The 26,032-nt window shown below is 36.0% G+C and overlaps 1 protein-coding gene across 1 annotated transcript; it reads left to right on the forward strand.

Moving 5' to 3' along the window:
* The first annotated feature begins 2,092 nt into the window (after positions 1-2,092).
* gmip (GEM interacting protein) lies at positions 2,093-25,420 on the forward strand. The gene is made up of 22 exons (XM_030141503.1): positions 2,093-2,361; positions 3,612-3,702; positions 5,001-5,079; positions 5,318-5,381; positions 8,025-8,150; positions 10,098-10,162; positions 10,895-11,002; positions 11,094-11,174; positions 11,333-11,494; positions 13,237-13,374; positions 14,371-14,561; positions 15,976-16,067; positions 16,158-16,223; positions 16,345-16,440; positions 17,369-17,511; positions 18,403-18,579; positions 18,673-18,810; positions 20,126-20,325; positions 20,472-20,796; positions 21,938-22,040; positions 23,529-24,108; positions 24,805-25,420. Exons 1-21 carry the CDS (start codon positions 2,316-2,318, stop codon positions 24,104-24,106), a joined length of 3,069 nt encoding a protein of 1,022 aa, XP_029997363.1. The 5' UTR covers positions 2,093-2,315; the 3' UTR covers positions 24,107-24,108; positions 24,805-25,420.
* The last annotated feature ends 612 nt before the right edge of the window (positions 25,421-26,032 follow it).

Genomic DNA, 26,032 nt, shown 5'->3' on the forward strand with positions numbered 1-26,032 from the left:
CGACATTTTATCATAGGCATAAGAAATATAAAAACACCTTGCAGCCAAAATCATGTTGCAACAGCTTACAGAACAATAGATAACACAATAAAGTATAAAAGGGCAATAGATTAAAACCACAATATAAATATAAATATAACAAGTAATAAAAAGAGAAATGTTAAAATAATTGCATATAAAACTATAATTGCACTAAAAGACTAAACCTGAGAGGAGGAACTGTGTTGCCTTATTACAGAGATGTATTTAAAAGTCTAATGGCAGTTGGGAAGAAGCTCTCACAGAACCGTGCAGTCCTGGACCTCAGGCTACGGTACCTTTTACCTGAGGGCAAGAGGGAGAACAGGCTGTAAAGAGACTTTCTTTCAACTTCAGTTTATATGTAAGGTGTTCCATGACAAGTATATCATCTATGATTGAAAGCCATTGTTTGGAAGACGGAGCATCAGTCTTAAGCCAGTTCTTTGTTATGGCCTTCTTCGCAGCCGCCAGGAGGATCTTGACAAGATATCGGGCTCATTTATGCACACCAATCATATTTTTAATACATTTGCACTTTACAATTAAAACTACCAATGTAATGTTATTTATATGATGTCAAGTGTGATCTGCAGCAGATCTCCCCAAATAATACACACCTAACCCATCACTTTCCAGCACACCTAGTACACTGCCAGTCAAATGTTTGGACCGCAGATGGCTAACAAGTGCTCAGCATCACCAGGAACTCCTTCAAGACTTTTGGAAAACATTTCAGGTCTCTACCTCATGAGGCTCATCGAGAGAATGCCAAGAATGTGCAAAGCAGTAATAAAAGCCAAATGTGGCTAGTTTGAAGACTCTAAAATATAAAACATGCTTTGAGTTATGTCACACTTTTTTAAACTACATAATTCCATATGAGTTAATTCATAGTTTTGATGCCTTCAGTGAGAATGTACAACAGTGTTTTTCAACCTTGGGGTCGGGACCCCACATGGGGTCGCCTAGAATTCAAATGGGGTCACCTGAAATTTCTAGTAATTGATTTAAAGAAAAAAAACAAAAACAACTAATCAAAAATATATAGTGGGTTTACAGAGACAATCCCAATCCATAAAAGACATGACAAACTGTGAAGCTGAAGCTGAAGCACTGTGGTACTGTTTATCTTTCAAATGTTCATTGTGGTTGGTTTCAGATGCTGCAGCTCTTTCATAATTCATAGTTGGAGTTCTTTTTTGTTCAGTATTAATTGTCAGCCTTGCACTACAAGCTGGACTGACTGTACATATCCTGACCAAGGAAAATAAAATTCTCACTTTGTGCAGTAATCTACACCTGGCTTTTCTGCCTCCGTCCATAATAATATACATTATATAGACTAAAATTAATGTTTATTTGCAACATAGTATAGCCAGCTTTTACATGATTAAAAAACAAATTAATTTTAGCAAAAAAATTTCTCTGTTTTGAATGTCTGGGGTCGCCAGAAATTTGTAATGTTAAAATGGGGTCACGAGCCAAAAAAGGTTGGGAACCACTGATCTACAATGTAAATAGTTGTGAAAATAAAGTAAAAGCAGGTGAGTCCAAACTTTTGACTGGTAGTGTATACCTGGAAAATGTGTTAACACTGACACGCTTTGCACTTGTCTTATTTATTTGATCCTCAAGGGGTCATCATTTTACTGACATTCAGCATCTACTGTAAAGCATGACAAAATTGTAAAATACAACCAATGAAAGGATCCTGAATGTGTGTTTCATCATGTGCACACAAAAATCCAAGTACCTGAGTGTGACTTCATTGGTTTAAATTACTTCGATTTCTTGCTCAAATATTTATTATGATGTAGCTCACAGGAGTAAAGTGTTATTTTGCATCAATAAGTGCTAGTGTCAGTGTTAGAAATTTGCAGTCTGTCACAGTTTTGTTGCCAAATGTTTTATTCACAGCATGCAACTGAGGTCAAGAACCTTATTTCACAAAGACAAGGCGGTTTAAACACATGGCTCATTCTCACTATGCATGGTGTGATAGCGTAGGTGGGGCCTATACTGACATCAAGATGCACTTCCTCTTCCCATATTGGTGAAAACACTAGCCAACCTTCATTTTGACAGAGGAAGACCAATTTGAGAGCACAAAGCAACGGTTTACAGACACACACTATTAATTTACTGGAACAGTGTCAAGAGTACACAGTGAAGTGCAGATAATCTGTCAGCACAAATACACCGTTGTCTAGTGTGTGTTGTTGTGTAGCCCCCAGAAGAGAGATAATGTGCGAGTGGGGTTGGTAGGGTCTTTCTGTCACACCAATACTGTAAAAATGGAAGAAGATCAAGGGTCAAACAAGGATACCCCTCAAGACACAGGTGAGCACGAGAAAGAATTGCAATTTTTTAGGATAAATTTGAGGAAGTGTTGTTTCATTTCTTTTAAATTACATTAAACCAATTAAGTTTATGTGTGAATTAAAGTTTTCTGATCCTAAGTCATTTTGCTATGTGTGTTTTTGTTACTATAGTTGTTTGTGCTGTTTGGAAATGTGGTGACACAGCTGTAGCCCCATCCTGAAACAGAAATCGTGGCTAAATGCGTGTATCATAATTGTACCTGTTGTATTGTTATATACTTTAAGTTGGCCTGAATTTTCTGTACTACGTCTGTCATGGTTTTTGTGGTGCTTTGCTGCATCTTCCAGAGACAAAGCATGATTGGTGAACTTCCTGAACCCCTCCTCCCTTATGACACAGTTCTGTTCTGTCTTTTTGTGTAACTTCTGTGTTTTCATTATTAGAGTATGCTTATGTTGCATTTCTGCAAAAACCGCAGAGCAGAAAACAACATTAAGACCTCACATTTAGCCAGAAAATTGTACAAGATGCCCATATACTGCTTTGGTTCTTAGGTTATTGTTGGAAAAGTATTACGTAACAAAATAATTTAATTTCTCTGACTGACTAGATTGTGACCATAAAATTTCATGTTTTACGATTGTAAACCTTTTATCTGCAGTTCTTACTCTTATGGTGAAACACTACTGGTGTGAAAAACAAGGACTTCGTGCTGATTATGGGACGTGACACAAATTGCAAGCAGGATGTGGTTGACCAAAATGGAGAGAGAGAGAAAGAGAGAGCAGAGAGAGATTGCTTCTGTCACATTTGTTGCATCTGTTGTAATTCAGCCATTTTTAACCTGAGGTGACGCTGAAGTTAAACTGTAGGTGTACAATAGGTCAACTTTTGGTATCAAAATGTATCATATACAGGTTGCTCTTTTGCAAATCCTTTATGTAAAGCAAATGCAGTGCGGAGGGAAAATAAGGTTCATTATTGCTGTACTTTACCAGTAACAGGCGTCATTCATTATCAAAAACAAGATTTTTTTAATATGTTGTATTAACACTAAGACTCAGGAAACTTTTTTTTACTCAGATGAACTGTAAAGCTGGAACATAAATTGGTATATTTCTATTTACTGAAAAGGAAGAAGTGGTCTTTCTGTAATAGTGCCACTCTGTCTGTGTGGGTTGTGGGCATCACACATCATGATTTTATAGTTGTGGAGGTGTTCTGTAAACTGTAGATGCCATGACTTAACTATTCCTCTCTCATTTCAGATGTGAAGAAAGTGCAACGCAAGTCTGAAACTAAGCGATACAGTGAGATCTTCAGGGAGTTTGACAATTTGGAATTAACTTTAATCTGTTCGTAAGTATCAAATATTAAGTCATTGTAAAACTGTGTGTTTCTCTTGTCTCTTGGACTGCTCAGGTCTTTATATGGTCATGGAAAAGTAATGGTTATTAGTAAGGTTTCATTCAGTGATAGTTCTCCATGAGCACCCAAGTGGATCATAGGAAACCATACAGGATGAAGCTCTGAGGCAGAATGTTCACCTGGGGCCAAAATGAATCAACTTGAATTCAATCAACCAACATTTGTTTTATGATAACCTCTAAGACTGCTTCATCAGTGTACACTCTGCATCAGGGGTGTCAAACTCATTTTGGTTCAGAAGGCCATATTTAGCCCAATTTGATCTCAAGCGGGCCAGACCAGTAAAATAATGACTTAATAACCTATAAATAATAACAACTCCAAGTTTTTCTTTTTGTTTTAGTACAAACAACCCCCAATTATATTAGGAAAATATTTACATTTTACAAACAAGATGTGGATAACCTGAAAAAAATGAAATTTCTTTTGAAAAATTAGTGCAATTTTAACAATATTATGCCTTGACTTATTATTTATATATGTGCATTACACACAATGTTACATAAACATTTGGTAACAGGCAGAATATTGTTAAAATTTTGGAGTTTGGAACCAAAATTTGAACTATTACTACAATATTACATCTCTTATTATCAACACAACTACAGATCACAGTGGTTCCATAAATGCACAAAACATTTAGTAACAGGCAGACTATTGTTAAAATTGCGCATTTCAGGTTGTTCATCTTTGTTTTTATTTATGTATTTATTTGCATTTTATTATGAAAGAATAGTTTTGTAAATGTAAAAATTTTCACAGTGTAATGTTATTTTTTTCACTTAAATTTTTTTCCACATAATTTTTCACAAAGAAAATTTGTAGTTGTTATTACTTATGGGTTATTGTGTTGTTATTTTTACTTGAGATCACATTGGTCTGTATGTGGAACCTGAACCAAAATGATTTTGACAGCCTCGACTGTTCAGGTTAATTTTTGCACTTTCATCCCATGGGCCGGAATGGAACCTTTGGTGGGCCAGATTTGGTCCCTGGGCCGCATGTTTGACACCTGTGCTCTACATCAATACAATGACTGAAGCTGTAAAGAAAGGCAAAGTAGTGCAGCTAAAATGTTCACAGTAAATACCTACTTGACTTAATGTGGCCTTAGGAATTTATGTGTGACACAAGTGAAAAAACATCTGTAGTATGTGCTACGATTTCTTATATAGCATGTTTGTCGACAAGGCCTTCTGTATTGTTTTTGACTATATTTTTTGGTTCAGTCCAGGGGAGGATCTGCTGGCGGATAATGACTCACAATCTGCAGGAAGTGCAGAGCTCCCAGAGCAAAATGATGAATCTGTAAGGGATCAATGTCTAGTTATTTGAATTAATTAAAGCAAAATGTGTGATGTTTAAGCAAATTACAAAATAATGCCAGAAACTTGTTTTTTTCTGTAAATAACAGCATTTTGGTTTGATTCTTCTTCTTCTTCTTCTTCTTCTTCTTCTTCTTCTTATTATTATTATTATTATTATTATTATTATTATCATTAGTGCTGTTATCATTAAAATAAGAGTCTTTCTTTTCTTCCAACAGAGTGAAGAATCATCATGTCCACAGATTCGCACTGATGCCATTGAAGCAGATGGAAACACATCAGGTATGAATAGAGTGATGTTTATGTACATGTAATTGAATCCTGGATTCTTGTGCGCTCACGTGTATGCATTGTTGTATTTCCATTTGATATCAATTATAAGGCACTGAAAACACACACATTCATATGTGCTGCTCTGTGCTTTACCACCAGTCAATGATTTATAGATTTAACCCTTTCATGCATGAATTATGAGACCCTTAATCAAGATTTTTTTTTTTTTCCTGAGTGTTTTTATTCCTCTAGGCATTAAAAAACACTGCAATTGAAATTTTTTGTATTAACCTATTTTTCATGGAATTGCAAAAATATCCACTCAGCTGGACACCACGCATTTCATTTCTGAAGCAAAGAAACATATATTTACTGATATATCGTGTGAAAACTGAAATACATTTTTTAATGCTGCTAATCTGATGTTTTTTCACATTTTAACATACTCTAATATTAGTTATTACTCACTTTATGGAGATAATATGGGGAAAAAAAAGTTTGTTAAAAAAAAAAACTGTTAATTACAATCTAATAACAATAACAAGGAATTGATTTACACTCAAACATGTTAGTGCAGATCAGGTTTACCAAGAACAGCAAAGTTACAGTAATGATACGAATCACAGTGTATAGGATGATGTATAAGTGTCCACTGTGTTGGCTGATCTGCAACTAAAACAACAAAACCCATGAAAGTACAACAGAGGTGCTTTGAATGTAGTGACCACTGTAGTGAGCAGTATGCATGAAAGGGTTAAAGTAACTCCTTTAACCCCATGTTCCATGAATGTCTTTGGTATTCAGTGAATTGTTGTCTTTGGTCTCTGTTTTATTTTATAATTAGCTGTCAATTGTAATTGCCCCGTTGTAACAAGATTAGGATAAGAGCGCAGGATTAAGGTTGGACACAGCTGCTCTCAGTTTTTACCTCAGACATGAGGGGAAAGAGAAAGAGCGGACATGAATGTTACCCAGGGTATGAGGTTGTGAATATAGAGGACACACAGAGGAGAAAAGCATATGATCCGCTTTTGAAACTTTGACTTAATCACAGTCCAAACAGGTAATGACTGCCAATTACTTTAACCTCAGTCTGACTCAAATTACAGGTTAGAGTGCACGGTCAGAGATTAGGATTTACAGACACACATAGGAGTATTTAATGAACAGAGAAGGAATAAAGGGAAAAAGAGACTCCTGTGATGTGACTAAGTGTGTAATTGAACCCATGCAATTGAAAACCAGGTAAACAAACAGCATATTCTCTTCAGCAATTTGGTTTCGTGTGTTTCTGTTGGTTGGGATTCAATAGAAATTAGCCTATTAACCCCCACCCAACTAACCTCACGCTGTCACACACCAGGAGGTAAACCTCGCTCAGTGCACTCTAAAGCCTGTCACCGTGCAATCTGGACCAGCCTAGGATAATCCCCAATGGCAGTTCTTGAAGCCATGGCTGCGGGGCGGCACAGAAGCTGCTACGACACTGATTTCTGAGGCAAATTACAGAGTGAAAAGGCTAGGAGAGGTCAGCCTGGTACACAACATGACCACAGTCTTGTCATTCTATTCAAGTGTTCTTTTGGATTTTGCTTACAACAAGAGAAAATCACCTTGGCTGGATTTGCTCTACCACTCCAACTGGACTTGGCTTTCATGTAAAGGAACTGAGAAGAATAACGTGCATGTCTGAGTATTTTCAGAGGGAGGTCATTACAGTTTCTCTGGCACTATGAGCTTATACAGCTAAACATAGCTGGTTCCTTGGAAGCACACAGCTGACTTTTAGAAGAAATTCTTGAGAAGTGCTCTTGCTCTAATATTTTTTTAATTTTTTTTTTATTTTTGGAGAGAATTTAACTGGAAGATTAGTTTTCAAAAGTTGTCCTGGAAGTGGAGTACAAACAGAAAGAGGAAAAGAGAAAGTCGTGTGGCAAACATTTGAGAAACCGCGTGATTGTTACACATACATCATCCACCCTGTACAGAGGAAGAACGTCAGTCATTGTCATATCAACACCCTGCCTGTTTGACCACAGTAGAGCTGTGACATGGTTGTATCTGCTCACTGGATACTGCTGGGGACTGACAGCAAAGCTAGAAGTGAACAGGTGTAAGAGGGAGGGGCCAGGCAGAGAGAGGAAGAGTGAGAGGAGGGAAGTTATTGAGCTAAAGCTGTTTGTCTTTGGTCCATAGAAAACCTACTCTTTCTGTTTAGACTTTGGATCGAATAAAGAACTTTTGACGACAAATCAAAGAGGACCAAAGCCAGTACTGTAACATCCATTTTGTTTAGATGTTTGAAATAAGTTCGATGTGCTCAGACTTACTGGAAACCACGGATTCATCAATCTGAGGATCAGCTATGACTTGCCGTATGAAGACTTTGTTTCCTGTGTTGGGTTTGTGTATACTTTTTTACATGACATTTGACTATTGATCATCCATTTGTATGTGATAAGGCCTATGAAGTGGGGGAATTTCTGTCTTTTTCCAGCCAAAGTAAATGTTTTTCATTAAGGCTGGAGACTGTTTGAGTTCTCCAGAAGAGACAGTCTGTGGAGTGCATCCCAGTGGACACAGTGTGATCCTTGGCTAGACTGTATTCCCAGTGCTCAGAACTGACAGTGATGCTGATGTACTCCCTCTCAGCCCAGGAAGCAGACCTGGCCCTCTGTCGCTGTGAGGATGGAGTGGAGACTGCGCTTCAGTATGCCAAGATGTGGTGCCGCTATGCAAAAGACCTTCTGGCCTGGATGGAGAAAAGGATATGCTTGGGTAAGTGCATATGAGGCTGAAAAAGACAACAACGGCTTATTATGCAAACTACTCCCATATCTGTGACGCATCTTTGAAGCCAACAGTGTGAATACAAAGTAGTTTCAAAAGCAAAATTAAAGGCAGTGTGTACAATGTGTAAATATATCCATCTATCCTTTTCTTTTCAAAATGGATTTACAGACGATAATTACCGGTCCTGACCAGTGCTACAAGAGTGTTAAAAGGGTTGATTCAAAGTTGCCATGACTGTATTATTTCACTCAGTGTGGGCATCTGTGAGCTACACACTGCTCACACAGAGAAAGGATTAGAGGGCAGATTAGCAGGCTAGGACGGGGTAAGAGAGGAGATGGGTGCCTTTGGAGTACATAGACAGTGATTATTCTGGTATCAGCCTGCACAGGTGCCCAGTGCGCAGACTGGGATGCCAAGCATTCAAGTCTGTTGGCAAACCTCAAAATAGAGAATGCTAGGAGAGACTTCCAGCTCATCTGTGTAGGAGTTGTATTATGTGGTCAAATCAGCTGTGCAATAATGCCAGTTTGGGACCAACAATGCAAAAAGAGCAATCACTTTATATATTAACCTACAAAGACCCAGTGCTACTTTTGTCACACTTATAAAAATTAATATTTCTCTCTATTTAACCTTGAAAAAATAAAGGAAGATCCGCACAACCAGTGAGCTCCCAAACCATTTATTCGTGACCTTTCGGGCCGAGGCCCTTCATCAGACTGATGAAGTCTGTCTGATGTCTGATGAAGGGCCTCGGCCCGAAACATCACGTTGGTCAATAAATTCTTTGGGTTGTGTGGACCTTCCTTTATTTTTTTCATCAAATTTTTTGGGATCCTGCACATCTTTCATTTTCTAGATGTGCGTGTCCATCACCTCTCTTCCCTATTTAACCTGTTGTTTTTAAGTGTTTTATCAACATGTATTATGATATTGCCCTTTGCATTTTGCATTTTTTAAAGTAAATATCAGTTATTTTCCTATATTTAATTTACTTACCATGTAGATATTCATAAAACCTCCGATTTAAGTTGAGGGTAATTAGGTCAGAAATAGAGAAAACTGAAGAAAAAGTGACTTTATCTGAAAATATATCATTAACTCAACATAAAACAAGTGTCTCTTTACACTGTCATTTATCAAACCACATGGGTTTCACTGGTGAATCAGTGTTGTAGAAGATAACAGTGTTCCCATGGTAACTACAGAGCCTCTGAATGTCCAAATAGGTCATATCTGATGACCATGAAAAGATGAAAAAATGCATTTTGTTTACATGTATTGATAGGATTATTGGATCGAAAGTTATTAAATATTTCAGATTGGTAGGTGATTTTGGCTGTTTGGGTCTTAATGGGTTAATTTGTCATATTTTCTGTAGTGATAATTTTATAGTGTCAAAGCAGATGCATGCGTTACAATGGACCTGCATGAAATTAGGACGATCTGCAATATGCAAAAACATTATCAAAGATGACAATATCATATGTAATAAATAACCAAACCAACCTTATATTTACCATCAAATTCAGGGTGGCAGTAGCAGACAGGAAGTTGAGGTTTCATCTGATGGGCCAAATAGCCCTTTTGCCGTGTCATCTCTTCACTCTTTACCCAGCATTTCCATTTTCCTTCTACTACTCCACAAAAGTCTTAACCCCCCCCCCCCCCCCCCCCCCCCCCCCCCACACACACACACACACACACACAAAATATTTTTTATTATCAATTTCATTTCAGGCAGTCTTTTGCAATGTGTTTAGCATGCACGTTCATATTGCAGCAGAAATGGGATTAATCACTATCCAGGCAGCCTTATTGAATGCTACACTCTAATTAATTATCAGTTGTAATATTGCTGTCTGTTCATTTTCCATGATGGTGCGTCTGCCTTGTCTTGAAAACTAATTTGATTTTTTTTAATGACAGAACAAGAATTTGCAAAAAATGTCATAAAAGCAGCTGAAGGAGCAAAAGCCAATGTGGCACAGCAGGTATGACCTTGTTTATTTCATGTCTTACAATTGTTGGTGTGTAATTATTATAATGTAAGTTGATAGTTAACTGTTACCCGTGGTAACACCACCAGGAATGTACTTTGTATTTTTCACACACATTTTTGTTATATGATGTAAATACTGCTGAATGAGTTTATTTTAATTTGTATAGGACTATTTTGTTCAGGAGTGAGTATTTAAAATGTTATTATTACCTCTGCCAAGGAGGTTATGTTTTTGTCGGTGTTGGTTTGTCTGTCTGTTTGTCTGTCTGTGTGCAAGATAACTCAAGAAGTTATGGACAGATTTGGATGAAAATTTCAGGAAATGTTGATACTGGCACAAGGGACAAATGATTAAATTTTGGTGGTGATCGGGGGTGGGGGGGCCACGGGGGGCCACTGATCGGCCTTGGCGGAGGTCTGCGCTCTCTGAGTGCTTCTAGTGTTAAGTTATTTGATGATGAGAATGAGGGTTGGATTAAATAAGTTTTTCTTCTTCCCACTCCTTTTCAGGTGTAAATGAATGATTTTGGAATTTTGAACTTGCATGTATTCTGTAAATGCTCAAAATAAGCAATAAATGAAATGAAAAGTACCAAAAAACAGCACACATTTGATACAATCCCCCATGCATGTTAATATAATGGGTTAGCTGTGTGTTACATTTTACTTCTCATAAGTATATTAACAACAAAAGTGTGACTTATTGATGTGTTGGTCTTTGCAGGACATGATGCCTCTGCAGTACATCTACACCATGGCCCTAGAGCAAGACATCAAGAACAGTTTGACCTCCAAGAAAACTTCAGAAACGCTACAAAATCGCTGTTACCAAGTACATACACACATACACAAATCTCACACCCATATTAAATCTGATTTGTGTATTGTAGCTTTGTGTTTAATCCAGCATTACTGTCCCACAGGCTTTGGCTGCCAAGAGAAATGAGATTGACAAGTGGCGCCGAGAGTTTAAGGAGCAGTGGGCAAGAGAACAGAGAAGGATGGTAAAGGAATTAGAAATCTTGTTTATAACTGAAGTTGAGTTCAGTTTATTGCACTGTCAAAGCCAATCTGTTCAAAAGTAAGATGATTCAGAACATTTTGGTATTAGTTACAAAACCACCTTTTTTTCCTCACCTTTTTGTCTTTCTTGCATGTACAGAATGATGCGGTAACAGCTCTTAAAAAGGCTCGGCAGCAGTATTACCAGCGCTGTGATGAGCTAGAAAAAGCTAAAGCTATCACTGCTAAAGCTGTGGATGATACAGCAGGCACCAAAACACTGGATAAGAGGAGGAAATCCAAGGATGAAGCTCAGACTAAGGTGAATATCTCTATCATATACTACAATGTGCAGATATGCAGCAAATATGATAATATAGCAATATATAACCTGTCCCAATAGAAACATTTATATCATTTCATATTCTGCAGTGTCATTTATAGTGTACTGCAAATCATGCTCTTAACCCGTAAAGACCCAGTTTGTAGCAGTCCCAAATTATTTTTTTTAAATCTATATTTAACTTTTCTTAAGTGATTTATCACCATTTATTCTACCATTATTCTCTACAGATTGCGGTTTTTCAGTGGAAATCAGATATTTTCCTATATTTGATTCACTGATCATGTAGCTGTTCATAAAAGTTCAGATTAACCCATAAAGACCCAGTGTTACTTTTGTGTCACTTCCCAAATGAATTTTTCTGTATATTTAACCTTTCTTAAGTGGTTTATTGTAATATTATCCTTTTTATTTTGAGTTTTTTCAGTATAAACCATGTATTTTCCTATGTTTAACTTACTAATTGTGTAGATGTTCATAAAATCTCAGAGTAAATTCAAAGGTTATGATATCAAAACAAAGAAAACTGTAGAAAAAGTGACGTTTTTTAGCAAAATATTTCATTAACTGAATGTCAAAACAAGTGTCTCCGTCCATTGTCATTTGTCAGATTCCATGGGTTTTATTGGTGAATTAATGTTGTGGAAGATAACAGTATTTCCACGTTTACTACAGAGCCTCTGAAGTATTGGGCCATATCTGATGACAATGAAAAGATGACAAACTACATTTTACACCAATTATTTACACGCATTGATAAGATTAGTGGATCAACAGGTATTAAACAGTTTACATTAGTAGATGGTTTTGGTTGTCAGTGGCTGTCTGGGTCTTTATGGGTTAAAGTTGAGGATTATTATGTCAAAAACAGAGAAAACTGAAGATAAAGTGACATTTTCGGTAAAATATATCATTAATTGACCATAAACCCAGTGTCTCCATCCACTGTCATTGATCCAACTCCTTGGGTTTTACTGGCAAATCAGTGTTGTAGAAGATGATGGTGTTTCCCTGGTAACTATGGAGCCTCTGAACATCCAAATAGGTCATATCTGATGACCATGAAAAGATGACAAACTGCATTTTACACCAATTATTTACATGTATTGAAAGGATTAATGGATCAATAGGTATTAAACAGTTTAGATCAGTAGTTTTGGTTGCTGGTGTCTGTTTGGGTTTTTATGTGATAATGGCAACAGATACTAAAATTTGGGTGCTTTCTGTTACCATGGATGCAGGCAGGAAAATTGCATGACAGCAGCACAAAAAGTAAATTGGATAATGAACATGACACAGAACAGGGTCATTTGGAATAGAGATTATGTGTATGAAGGATCAAAATAAACAAAGGAAAATAATGAAACTCAACAAAGCCACTTCTTAATTCTATTGTAATGTAAAATGTTACCGTAATGTAAAAATCTGTGTAGAAGGATGGAGGATTCTGACACCAATGTGCAAGGAAGTACCTGTTTTTAAGTAACATGACTCTTAACAGCCTTTATTTATTTATTTATTTTCCTGTGATTTTTTTTTTTAATGAACCATAGCCTATAATGCATTGCCCTGTGGTTGCTTGAAACACCAACATGCAAAATAAATCAAATACAGCCACTTTTAATATTATTAGTATAGTCAGTGTGTTTTCATCTTAACAAAAACGTATAAAGGCTTGTATTTGTTTAACAGTCTTGTGGTCTTCTCTTAATCTCTTCCAGGTGACAGAGGCAGAGCTTCTGTACAGACAGTGTGTATACGAGGCCAAGCTCCACCAGGATGAGTTAGTGAAGGTCAAAGAGAGAATTATTTCTCACATTCGCAAGCTCATCTGTCAGGGGGACACTGTGCTTAAGGAGGTTGGTATTAAATTGGGGTTTACCGCAAAATACATCTGGGCAGGATGTGAGTGCAGCTGTCTGTAAGCAAGATGTGTGGAGGCAAAGATATTAGCAGTCTGGGTATTTATACTGTACATCACAGGTGTCAAGCATGTGGCCCGGGGGCCAGTTTTGGCCCACCAAAGGTTCCATTCCGGCCTGCAGGATGAAAGTGCAAAACTTAACCTGAACAGTCCAGGTTGTCAAAATCCTTTTGGTTCAGGTTCCACATACAGACCACTGTGATCTCCACAAAAAATAACAACACAATAACCCATAAATAATGACAACTACAAATTTTCTTTGTGAAAAATTATGTGGAAAAAATTTAAGTGAAAAAAAAATAACATTACACTGTGAAAATATTTACATTTACAAAACTATTCTTTCACATTAAAATGCAAATAAATACATAAATAAAAACAAAGATGAACAACCCGAAATGTGTAATTTTAACAATATTCTGCCTGTTACTAAATGTTTTGTGCATTTATGAATCCACTGTGATCTGTAGTTGTGTTAATAATAAGAGATGGAATATTGTAGAAATTGTTCAAATTTTAGTTCCAAACTCCAAAATTTTAACAATATTCTGCCTGTTACCAAATGTTTATGTAACATTGTGTGTAATGTACATGTATAAATAATAAGTCAAGGCATAATATTGTTAAAATTGCACTAATTTTTCAAATGAATTTTCTGTTTTTTTCAGGTTATTCACATCTTTTTTGTAAAATGTAAATTTTTTCATAATTTAATTTGTTTTTTTAGTACTAAAACAAAAAGAAAAACTTGGATTTGTCATTATTTATAGGTCATTAAGTCATTATTTTACTGGTCTGGCCCGCTTGAGATCAAATTGGGCTAAATATGGCCCCTGAAAAAAACTGAGTTTGATACCCCTGCTGTACGTGCTCAATGAACACACTATAATGATGTCTTCTTTTCTCCCTTCATATCTCTTCTCTACATCAGACCACAGTCAACATGTTTTACTTCCAGCGGCAGCAGACAGAGCCAGTCCCCCTCGGCTACCACAACCTGGAGCTGACATGTCGGTCCCTGGAGCCTGGGGAACCCTATCTGCTCTACATCCTCAGCAAACGTCGCCTAGAGCAGCCTCTCCAAACCTTCGTCTTCCAGGAGTATGTCTGTCAAGCCAAAGGGTACGACAAAACAAACACAAAAAATCTCTTAATTTGTATCCTGTTTTATTCAAAGGAGATCATTAAGTCAATTTTTGGTCAGAAATAGCTTTGGAAAATCTGCATTAGGGTGAAGTCAAGGGAAGGTTAATATCTGGTCCAAAAAATGAGATGACAATAATCTACACCAAACTTAGATTTTTGGGGTAGGTAATTACTTATATTTTCAGGAAAATGTATTTTGAATTGAGAAAACATTTGAGGAAAAAAAATTGAGTTTTATGAGTGTGAATGTTTGGAAAGTGACAAAGTTTTCTGCTGTCATTCTGGGTTCATTTTATAAATTCTAACAAATGAACTAAATGTATTCCAAATACATTGATAACTGACTATTATATTATTTAGGTCATATTCTAAACACACAGCATTTAAAAATGAATAATTGCATATATCTGTGCAAAATACATTTGAATAAAATGTTAATATTATTTGTATGTTGTAAATATATTTTTTTTAATGTATAATGTATTGATAATTAAAATAAAAAATGTTTAATTTGATATTTACTTTTGTTGTCCATTCGTCACACTGCCATTTTTCAAAACTCTTGCTATTTAGGTATGATAAAATATTTTTTTTCTCTTATCAATTATTAGGTTGTAAAATACAGTATTTAACCCTTGTATGGTATTTGGGTCTTTTCTTATCAAAAGACAAAATGATGAGTAATTATTTTTTTAATGAATTTTTTTCCTCTCATATCTTGATTATATTACATTTCATTTAAAAAATAAACTAAAAATAAGTAGCATTTTAATTCATAAATGTGATCTAGCAAAGGCAAAAGGCAAATATTAAACATAGATGCTTTTTATGTTGCTTGTAATTGGGATGAAGTTAACGTCTGTTGAGTATTTTAATATAAAATTGTTTGATTACGTTGAATTAAAAACCCACAAACGCAGCGGGTCCACCAGACCCACAAACACTGGCTGAATAACAAAAGTCTTAACACCACACAAGGGTTTAGGGATACACTGAATACATTTTAGGAAGAAAATGTCATAGGAACTTCACTTTTGAGAACTTTGTAATTCTTGCAAAAAATAGACGTTAATTTTTTGTCCATCTATGACGCTGTAGGTTTTGATATTTTTTAATTTAAAAATATTTTAAACTAAATTTTGCTGTTTGAGTATGTTTAAGATGGCATTTAGACTTTTCCAATTATGTGTAATATTTGTCTTAAAGTTGTCTGGTTCAATAGTTATGAATCAAAAAGTAGTGGGCTGTCCATCAGTGACGCCCATTGACCTCAACCATTAATCAGTACTAAGACTACGTAGTAAAGCTGGATTAACAGACTTTTTCTTCCTCTATTTGGCCATTAACCTGTATTAATTAACTACAGTTTTAATCCTTTTACATTTTAAAGGAACAAACGAAAAACCAGCAACACTCCCAGCAACATGCATGACTCTTTACCTCTGACAGATGAGAGCCCATGTCGACGTCCCACTGACGGCAGTGAGTACTTCTCATGAATTCAACATTATTATTGTGTTCCCATCTTTCAGTCATATTTGAGTTTTTATAATGTGTTTTGGTGTACCTCAGAGAATAAAACAGGATATAGTGACAATGACAGCATAGGAGGCAGCTTGGAATCTCTGTCGAGTCCTGGTAAACAAACTTTATTTTTATATTTTAGCTTTTTATAAATTTGAATCACAGAAATGCACTGCTGGTTCTAATTTTTTTTTACTTTCTTTCTGTTAAATCCTTGTTTCATGGGATGGCATAACTGAAGCTCACACTAACAGGAGGCTGCCCAAAAGTTCATCCACTTTAACCGTGTCTTCAGATGATCTGGATGACCGGGACATGGCATCAGAATCAGGTTTGTTTTTCCTGTTTATGCTCACAAGAACTCACATTTCTTACACCAGCTGCCCCCTGCACTGTAAGCCTGGACTTTGTATTCACTAAAATGCTTTAATTACAATGTACTTAAATGATTTAAGTTTTGTTACATAACTATAAAATGTTAAGTATATTCTACTAATTTGTAAACATAGTCGAAAGTCCAAAAAAGTTTAAGTAGAATGGATTTAAATCACTAAGTTTTAGTCATGACCACACCTTTTTATCTCCACATTGCATTGTGGGTATTGGGCATGCTGTTGAAAATGTGTTATTTTTATGTACAGGGGTTCAGTGGGGTTGTGGTGTTAGTGCTAATTTTGACTTAATGTGTGTATGGCAATGTTTATTGGCCTTTTTGTGTTTGTTTTTGTATTTTCATAGAGCTGCACCATGTGTGAGAGCCAAAGGCTGAACAATGGCTTTACTGTTCATCACTAATTGTCATTATTTCATGCAAATCTCTATGCCTTGCCAATTTAAAAGAACTTCATGTACTGGTAAAATACATCAACTGGACTTCCTGTTAAATTTCCATCCGTGTTACAATATACTTGTATCAGTTGAATAGTTATACAGAAGAATTTATATTGCATAAGATTTTAAGATGATTCAACTGCAAATTGAGTACAATGAACTCATGATATTAAGTCTAATGATTATACAAAGCAATTGACAGTGCAACAAATTTTAAGTTAAATTAACTTGGCATTTAGTGTGTTGTACTTAAAATAGCAATTCCATTCAAATCAAGCATTGAAGTTTAATACACTCAAGTTTTCATTACTCATTACTTACATTTTTTAAGGCAACCGGTTTACTCCCATTTTTTAAGTAAACTGAACTTATCCGGTCTTACAGTGTGTGATCATAAGCCTTCTGTTTGTCTTCTGTCTCTCCATTAGAATACATTGATGGCCAGCCATGCAAACCACGCTCCCTTTCACGGGCTGCACTCTCACACCGACTCCGGAAGATGAAGAGCAAGATGGTCCGATGCAAGCAGTGTGACAATTACATTGTTGTTAACGGGGTTGAGTGTGAAGAGGTATGACGCTACATCAGACAAATAAACAGAAATAGTAACATAAATAGAGAAATTTCACATACATAATAGTAAGTATACCAAAACACGCACAAAATTTTAGGTCTTTTTGATTAAATTCAATAAGTATATTAAACCACTGGAATTTATATTTAACAAGAAAAAGCACAAACACTCTGAAAATATATAATGATAAACAGAAATAGTAACATAAATAGAGAAATTTCACATACATGAAAGTAAATATACCAAAACACGCCCAAATTTTCAAGTATTTTGATTTAATTCGATAAATATATTAAATCACTTGAATTTATATTTAACAAAAAAAGCACAAACACTCAATTTTTTAAATTGGAATGAATTTACTCACTGATTTATTATTTTTTTTATTGATCTTTATATTTGAAGTTATTCTTATTATTTGTCTTTTCATCTTTGTGTCTCTAAGCCTGTTTGTTATGTTAATCTGTTTGTTTGGATGATTTATCTTTTTTGACATCTTGATGTTCATTCCAAATTTCTCTCTATTTTTTAATCTCCTGAGACCCAGCAAGGCATTTTTGTCCTCTGTAGGGGACAAGAGTTTTACAGCTTTATTTATACAAAAAAAAAAAAAAAAAAAAAACTGCAAAGGACATTCCATAAAAAACAAAATAAAATCTATCTGAAAAATTTTTTGCATCATGTTGTTTCCAATCAAGACAATTATTTAATGTAAAAAAAAAAAGAAAAAAAAGAAAAAAGCCAAATCTTTTCCTTTCCTGGGTCTCAGGAGGATATACATGTATATTTTCAATAAAGTTGGAATAAAAAAAAGTAACATAAGTAGAGTATGAATGATGCTGAGTTTGACTGTCCACATCCTCTGCTCTGTTTCTGTCTCCTCTTCAGTGTGGCCTGGCATTGCATCGTAAGTGTATGGAAGTGTGTCAGCTAGAATGTGAACACGGGAGGGGCACTGTGTTTGGAGTCGACCTGTCTATGATGCCACGTGACAGGCTGGATGAAGTGCCCTTTGTGGTTCTACTCTGTACATCTGAGATTGAGAGTCGTGCTCTTTCAGTCCAGGTACCACCTACTATCTCTGTGAATAAATCTTAAACTACTACCAAGCATTAACGGTCATTTAACGACTGTTTTCTGCTTGTGTTTCTCTTTGAGGGGGTGTATCGAGTCAGCGGGTCCAAACCTCGTGTTCAGAAGCTCTGCCAGGCCTTTGAGATGCAAAAGGAGCAGGTGGACCTCTCTGACCTCTCACCACATGACATCACATCTATCCTTAAGCACTTCTTTAAAGAGGTACGTGTCTCTGCTGAAAGAATTTCAAACGGGGGCAAATTCATCAATAACCAGATTATTAGCGTGCATATTTATAGTATATTGGCTCTTTATTGGTCATTTTATTCTGCACGGCCATATACTACACTTGTTGTCATTAACTAAAAATTGTCCTTCAGTAATATCCTAATTATGATTGTAAGTAAGGGACTACTTTTTAAGTACTAGTGGATTATTTCTGAGAAAGGAACACATGTTTTAGTTAAAAGGACCTAACTGATATCTTCTTATTTGGACCGTTTTTACACTTCTACTGTTAAGTTTTATTACATAGACCATATTTATGAATTGCTTGTAAGACAAAAAAATGCTATTCTTGCAGGATTTTTATAAAACCCATACTGACCAAGCATATTAAGATGATGTTTCATGCACAACTACTTCCTTACTGACAATAAATAAGCAGTAATAAGGAAGTTATTGAGTTATTCTAGAACACAGGTGTCAAACATGCGGCCCGGGGACCAAATCCGGCCTGCCAAAGGGTCCAGTCTGGTCCTTGGGATGAAGTTGTGAAATGCAAAAAATACACTAAGATATTAACAATCCTTTTAGTTCAGGTTCCACATTCAGACCAATTCATTCTCCAGTGGATCATACCAGTAAAATACTCTCATAATAATCTATAAATATTCACAACACCAAATTTTTCTCTTTGTAAATGTAAATATTTTCATGTATTTACACTAAAACAAAGTATAATTTCACAAAAAAAATGTGAATAACCTGAACAAATATGAACAACCTAAAATGTTTTAAGAGAAGTAAGTACAATTTTAACAATATTCTGCCTGATATTAAATGTTTTGTGTATTTGTAGATCCATTGTGATTTGTAAGATAAAATGTACATGTGTAAATGATAAACTGAAGCGGAATATTGTTAAAATTACACTTATTTTTTCAGTTTGTTCATGTTATTCACATTGTTTGAATGGATAGTTTGTAGATGTAAACATTTTTCATTGTTTAATTTTACTTTTTTCACTCTGAAACATATAGAAAATTTTGGAGTTGACATTATTTATATATTATTATGTTATTATTTTACTGGTTCGGCCCACTTCAGATCAAATTTAGCAGATTGTGGCCCCTGAACTAAAATGAGTTTGACACCCCTGCTCTAGAATATGGTTATGTGCTTTATTACTAAAAACAGCTAGTCTTCTACTAATATGGATGTTTATATGTAACTGTTGATGTTAATATGGGGCCTTATGGAAGTTTTTTTATTTTAATTTGTAGCACTTTGATCTCTATGTGTTTTTCTGTCCCAGCTTCCTGAACCCTTACTAACGTTCGACCTGTACAATGATTTCATCGCCGTGGGAAAAACCATCCAACACCTGAGCGAAAGGGAGTCCTTACCAGACACTAATGAGATTATGGATGTTGTTCATAACCTACAAAAGCTTCTACAGAAACTCCCTCCATATTGCTACAGTACTTTGCAACACATGATGTGTCATTTGCAAAAGTGAGTGTACAGCCTAGTTACAGTCCTCTTACCCAACCCTCACTGTAGATTTACTTTATTATCTGCCATAGTTTGGACTTCCCCTGTGCTTTGATATCACACCCTTTTGGCTGTTCTCTCACTCTGCCTACTCTATGTCTTCACAGAGTTTCAGAGAACTGCGAGAACAAGATGTCCCCCAGCAATTTGGGTATTGTGTTTGGGCCAACACTATTGCGCCCTCTAGTGTCTACAGATATGTCAATGCTGGCCCTGTTGGAGACCAGCTACCAGGCTGTACTCATTGAGTTCCTCATCACACACAATGACAAGATTTTTGGCCTTCGGGGAAGACCCAGTACGCCTCCTCCTCCAGTCCCCACTGCACCCCTTCCAGATACCCCTCCCAGACCGACCTGTACCGTGGAGGAAGAATTGTACCCCTGCCCAGAGCTTGAAGCCCCATCAAGAGACCGCCCACACTCACTAGAGGTAAGTACATTGGTGTAAAAATAAATTCTGTGGTCCACTGTGCAGGACCTTATAATACTCACATTAACCACTATCAAGTGTTAGTTTGTCATTTTTTTTAAACAACTCATCATTTGACTACTGTTTCAGATCAGATCCAAAAGGATCAGTAGTAGTTACTGGACATTCACAGAGAGTACTGTGTGTTTTACCTGAGCTACTTTGCCTGATTAATTCACATGTTGTTTTAAGAGTCTTAGAGCCTGGAACTTTCCCCTCACGTTTACTCTGTCAAGATTAACACACTGCACAGCTGCTGCGTTTCTGCTGCTCTTTCTATTGCTTGGACTCTGATTTTCTCTCCTTTTCTTCTCTCAGCTTTCATCATGTGGACGTTTTGCTGTTGTTGGTTATAACCTAGATCAAGATTAAGCCTTTCATGCATGAATTATGAGAACCTTAGTTGAGTTTTTTTCCTGAGTGTTTTTATTCCTCTTTAGGCATGAAAAAAACAATGCAATTGAAATTTTTTTTATGAACCTATTTTTCATGGAGTTACAAAAATGTCCACTCAGCTGGACACCAATTTTTGAAGCAAAAAAACACGTATTTAAAACCCATCATCAGAAAGTGATAAACTGCGTGAAAACTATGAAATAAAACATTTTTCATGCAGCTAATCTGATGTTTTCTCACATTTTAACATACTCTTATACCAGTTATTACTAACTTCATGCAAACAATATGCAAAAAAAACCCTTTTTGATTAAGAAAACTGTTGATTACAGGCTAATAACAATTAGCAACTGATTTAACACATGTTACAAAGTTACAGTAATGGTATGAATTACAATGTATTATGGGATGATGCATAAGCGTCCACTGTGCCAGCTGATATGGAACTAAAACAACAAAACTCATGAATATATAAGAGAAGAGAACTGTCCATTGTAGTGACCAGTATGCATGAAAGGGTTAATCCACTGAATGTACACTGAGTTACTAAAAACAACATTTAAAAAAAAAAGTGCTACTTCATTAGACTGTGCAAAATAACTTTGACCAGCAGACATACCTACTGTACGTACTGCAGTGCTGCTGTATCACAGGTTTAGATATGGTTTTTGAATAATGACATAAAAAACATATGCCATTTCAACAGAATCGAACAATCAAGAGAGATTCAAGCGAGGGTTATATATCTGACAAGTCTTCATCCAATGAGGCAGTGGACCAACTCAGCCCTGAAGTCAGTGACAGAGCAGGTAGGAGGGACATAGCAATAGAGAGATTCCTGACTAGAATAGGTGGTAAAACTTACATAGTGTAGATTCATCTTATTGTAATAAGTTATAAATGTGCTTAATAATGTTGGAGATCATGTGGATATTCAGTATCATATTCAGTATCATCATACACTGAGGACACAGAGAACATGAAGGGTCTACTGTAGTTCCCTTTTCTGTAGCACATTTCCTTTAGTTATTTTTAGAGGTAAGACTTCCTTCCATTTTTCAGTAACACTGTCTAGTGGTGTTGAGTTAAACTTAGTCAACTTAGCTCTTGTTTAACTCCAAAATAAGATAACTGATTTCTTTGGAATGTTGGTGTTGAGTGTTGCTACACATGTTCTGTTTTCAATCCTCTCTTGAGCAATATTTCCAAAGTATTTGTTGCTTTCCTGTAAATCTGAGACTTCATTTCTTTTTTTGCTTCTACCTTCTTTACTCCTGCTGTATTTCTGAGATGCTCCTGCTCTGTGGTTACAACAGCATACAGCTTTAAGACATGTAATCACAACAAAACACATGAAGATATCCACAAATGTATTACAAAGGCTAACACTGAATCATTTTTAGATCCGTGCAGGGTGTAAAGTTTGCACTGTAGACCTTCTAGCGCAGGGGTGTCAAACTTGTTTAAATTCAGGGGCCACATTCAGGCCTAATATGATCTAAAGTGGACCAGTAAAATAATATAAATAATAGAATAATAACTTTTGTGTGAAAAAAGTAAAATTCCGTAATGAAAATGTTTACATCTAGGAATTGTACTCAAACTTAACATGAACAAATATGAACAACCTGAACATTCTTAAGTAAAATAAGTGCAATGTTAACAATATTACGCCTTAATTTATCATTTATACATATGCATCACAATTTAGACATCACAGTGGATCTAAAAATACACAAAACATTAAATAGCAAGCAGAATATTATTAAAATTCCACATACTTCTCTTAAGAGATTTCAAGTTATTCACATTTTTTTTTTTTTTTTTTATAAAAGGCTAGTCTGTAAATGTAATCATTTGTGTAATTTTAATTTTTTACACTAAAACAAAGAGAAAAATTTACAGTTTTCATTATTTATAGATTATTATTATAGTATTTTACTGGTCTGACCATTTTTAGATTGAATAAACCTAAAATGATTTTAACATCCTTGATTGTTAATATCTTCAGTGTAATTTTTGCATTTCACAAATTCATCCAAGGGGCCACATTAAACCCTTTGGCGGGCCGGATTTGGCCCCCGGGCCGCATGTTTGACACCTGTGTTCTAGAGTGACTTTGTTTGAACAAACCTTAGATTCAGTCAAAGTATTGAGAACTGCATTCAGGTCTAGTTTCTGTATTGTTTTAATCCACTTGTAAAAAGTATGCAGGGAATGCCAAGCTCATAATAATCATTAACCTTTGATTGTGCTACTTTTCACATGCTTACCCTCCCCCCCCTTCTCTGGCATAGTCCTGGCTATGAGAGGTGCATCTAACGACCCTCAGGGTGAACCAGACTCTGGGGATCCAGAATCTGTGTTGGGGACACAGAAGCCACACTATCGTTTCCACAGACAGCCTGTGAAGTACCACCGGCATCACCACCCAGGACCCCGACCCTCCAGCACAGGTCGTGCAGCCAAACAGCCTCCATCCACCACAAGGAGTCACCCAGGAAGTGCAGACAGCAGCCGAAGCTCATCTCCAGAACCGGGAGCACGGAGACTCTCCCAGAACTTTAATACATCATGTGAGAACACCTGCTTTCCACACCAGGCCAATATTGCAGCAGGAAATAAAGAGGAAGCCCCGCTAAGCCCCCGTGATGTTGCGCAGGAGCCATCACAGGAGCCATCACAGGAGACAGCGTCTGGGTGTGAAACGGATCTGATCATAAGGCAGTCCAATAACAGACAGAGTCGAGTTCTGTGTCATTCACCAAAGTCACTTCCTTTTGAGCACACCCTGACCTCCCCAGCCCAGAAGATACTGTCTGGCCTGAAGCTGAGACGCAGTCACTCAGGGAAAGACGAGCAGCTGTTTGTCTGAGGATATAAAATAGGGGTGTCAAACTCATTTTAGTTCAGGGGCCACATGCAGACTAATATGATATAAAGTGGGCCGGACCAGTAAAATAATATAAATAATAGGATAAGAACTTATAAATAATATCAACTCCAAAGTTTTTTCTTATATTTTTGAGTGAGAAAAGTAAAATCCCGTAATGAAAATATTTACAGCTACGAACTGTACTCGAACATAACATGATCAAATATGAACAACCTAAAAATTCTTAAGAAAAAAAAGTGCAATTTTCAAGAATATTACACCGTAGTTTATTATTTACGCATGTACATCACTGCTTACAGATCACAGTGGATCTAGAAATATACAAAACATAAAGGAACAGGCAGAATGTTGGTAAAATTCCACATACTTCTCTTAAGACATTTCAGGTTGTTCACATTTTTTTTGTTGAAGGTTAGTCTGTAAATGTAAATATTTGTGTAATTTTACCTTTTTTACACTAAGACAAAGAGAGAAATTTGCGGTTTTTCTTTATTTATGGGTTATTATGATAGTATTTTACTGGTCTGACCCACTTTAGATTGAAAGGACCTAAAATGATTTTAACATCATTGATTGTTAAAAACTTCAGTGTAAATTTTGCACTTCACAAATTCATCCCATGGGCCGCATTGGACCAGTTTTGGCCCCCGGGCCACATGTTTGACACCTGTGATATAGAACATAGAAACATCCCAACAGTTCACTGAAGTAGATTAACTCCCATTCAAGGAAGAAAAACAAAACATTATTGATGATGTATGTAGACCACTACTAGTATTTTGTTTTTATTCATGCATAAAAGACCTTTATTTTGTATGAAAAAATGTCTTACCTGTAACACAAAATGTAAATGTATTTTTAAAAAAAAATAGCCAAACTTATATTCAAATTAATCTTTGACGAAACACAGTTGAAAAGTTCAAGCCTTGTGCTTATGGGGATGTCGCAGCCTTAATAGCCTAGCGCTAATCCTCTTTAAGAGTTTGATCTGTTGTCCATCCGGCTGTCTCATACCCACAGAAGACAAAGACAGGTTTATGTATACCTTTTTAATATTTGTGTAATATTTGAAAGAAACAAGTAGGTGGACAGAGATGCAACGTAGCCTAAAAGTTACATGTTTTTACTGTTTTTTTTTTTGTCTAAAACAAACTGTAATTAAATGCCATCAGGTATTGTATTTTAATAATGAATGTTGTTTTCTATTTTTTGTGTATTCTAAAAAGTTTTATAGGCTCCCTTTGTCCATTTTCTGGAACATAAATAGGAATAATCAGCCTTTGGTGGCACTTTTTTTTTCTACTTTTCCTGTAATGTTGTTATTTGGACACAAGAGGGCGGTCTTCTCTGTGTCTGAGGAGGAAAATGCTAGACACAATAGTAATGGAGAAATAAAGCATTTATTTTCAATTACAAGCACTGGGATTTAAAATGTCACTTTTCCTGCTTCTTCATCAGCCTTTTCATTATTCTATCTTTTTTTTTTTTGTTTTGTTTTTATTATAGATTTCACAGGTATATAACAAGAGTCAACATTTTCTGAGTTATGATTATTTCAACTGTCATCATCTTCATTTGTCTTTGTTCTTTTCTTGTAATTTGTAACGGGATCAGGTTTTTTTTTTAAAGAAATTAAAAGGGCACTTAAGGTCATGATGGGTCGTTTTCCAAGTGGACGGACATTTACAGCCTACCTTTACCCAAGTGCTGTCAAGTCTCCGGTGTAACCTTGAACAAAAATGCAAAAGACCATCCTCATCTGAGTTATCAATAAGCTTGCATCCTCCTCGCTCATCTTCTCTCATCATCTTCCGCACCTTCTCCCTCCTTCCTCCCCTCCTCCTCCCCCCCCCCCCCCCCCCTCCACCTCTCTCTCTCTCTCTTTCTCTCTCTCTCTCTGTCTAT

Source organism: Sphaeramia orbicularis, chromosome 8 (genome assembly GCF_902148855.1).
Source record: "Sphaeramia orbicularis chromosome 8, fSphaOr1.1, whole genome shotgun sequence".
Classification (NCBI taxonomy): Eukaryota; Metazoa; Chordata; class Actinopteri; order Kurtiformes; family Apogonidae; genus Sphaeramia; species Sphaeramia orbicularis.

What these genes read in the sequence shown, in the direction of transcription:
- gmip (XM_030141503.1), top strand. Translation starts at nt 2,316, where the DNA reads ATGGAAGAAGATCAAGGGTCAAACAAGGATACCCCTCAAGACACAG. An exon ending in AGGATGAAGCTCAGACTAAG is followed by an intron (nt 11,495 to 13,236) that starts GTGAATATCTCT and finishes AATCTCTTCCAG; the next exon opens with GTGACAGAGGCAGAGCTTCT. An exon ending in ACCGCCCACACTCACTAGAG is followed by an intron (nt 20,797 to 21,937) that starts GTAAGTACATTG and finishes CCATTTCAACAG; the next exon opens with AATCGAACAATCAAGAGAGA.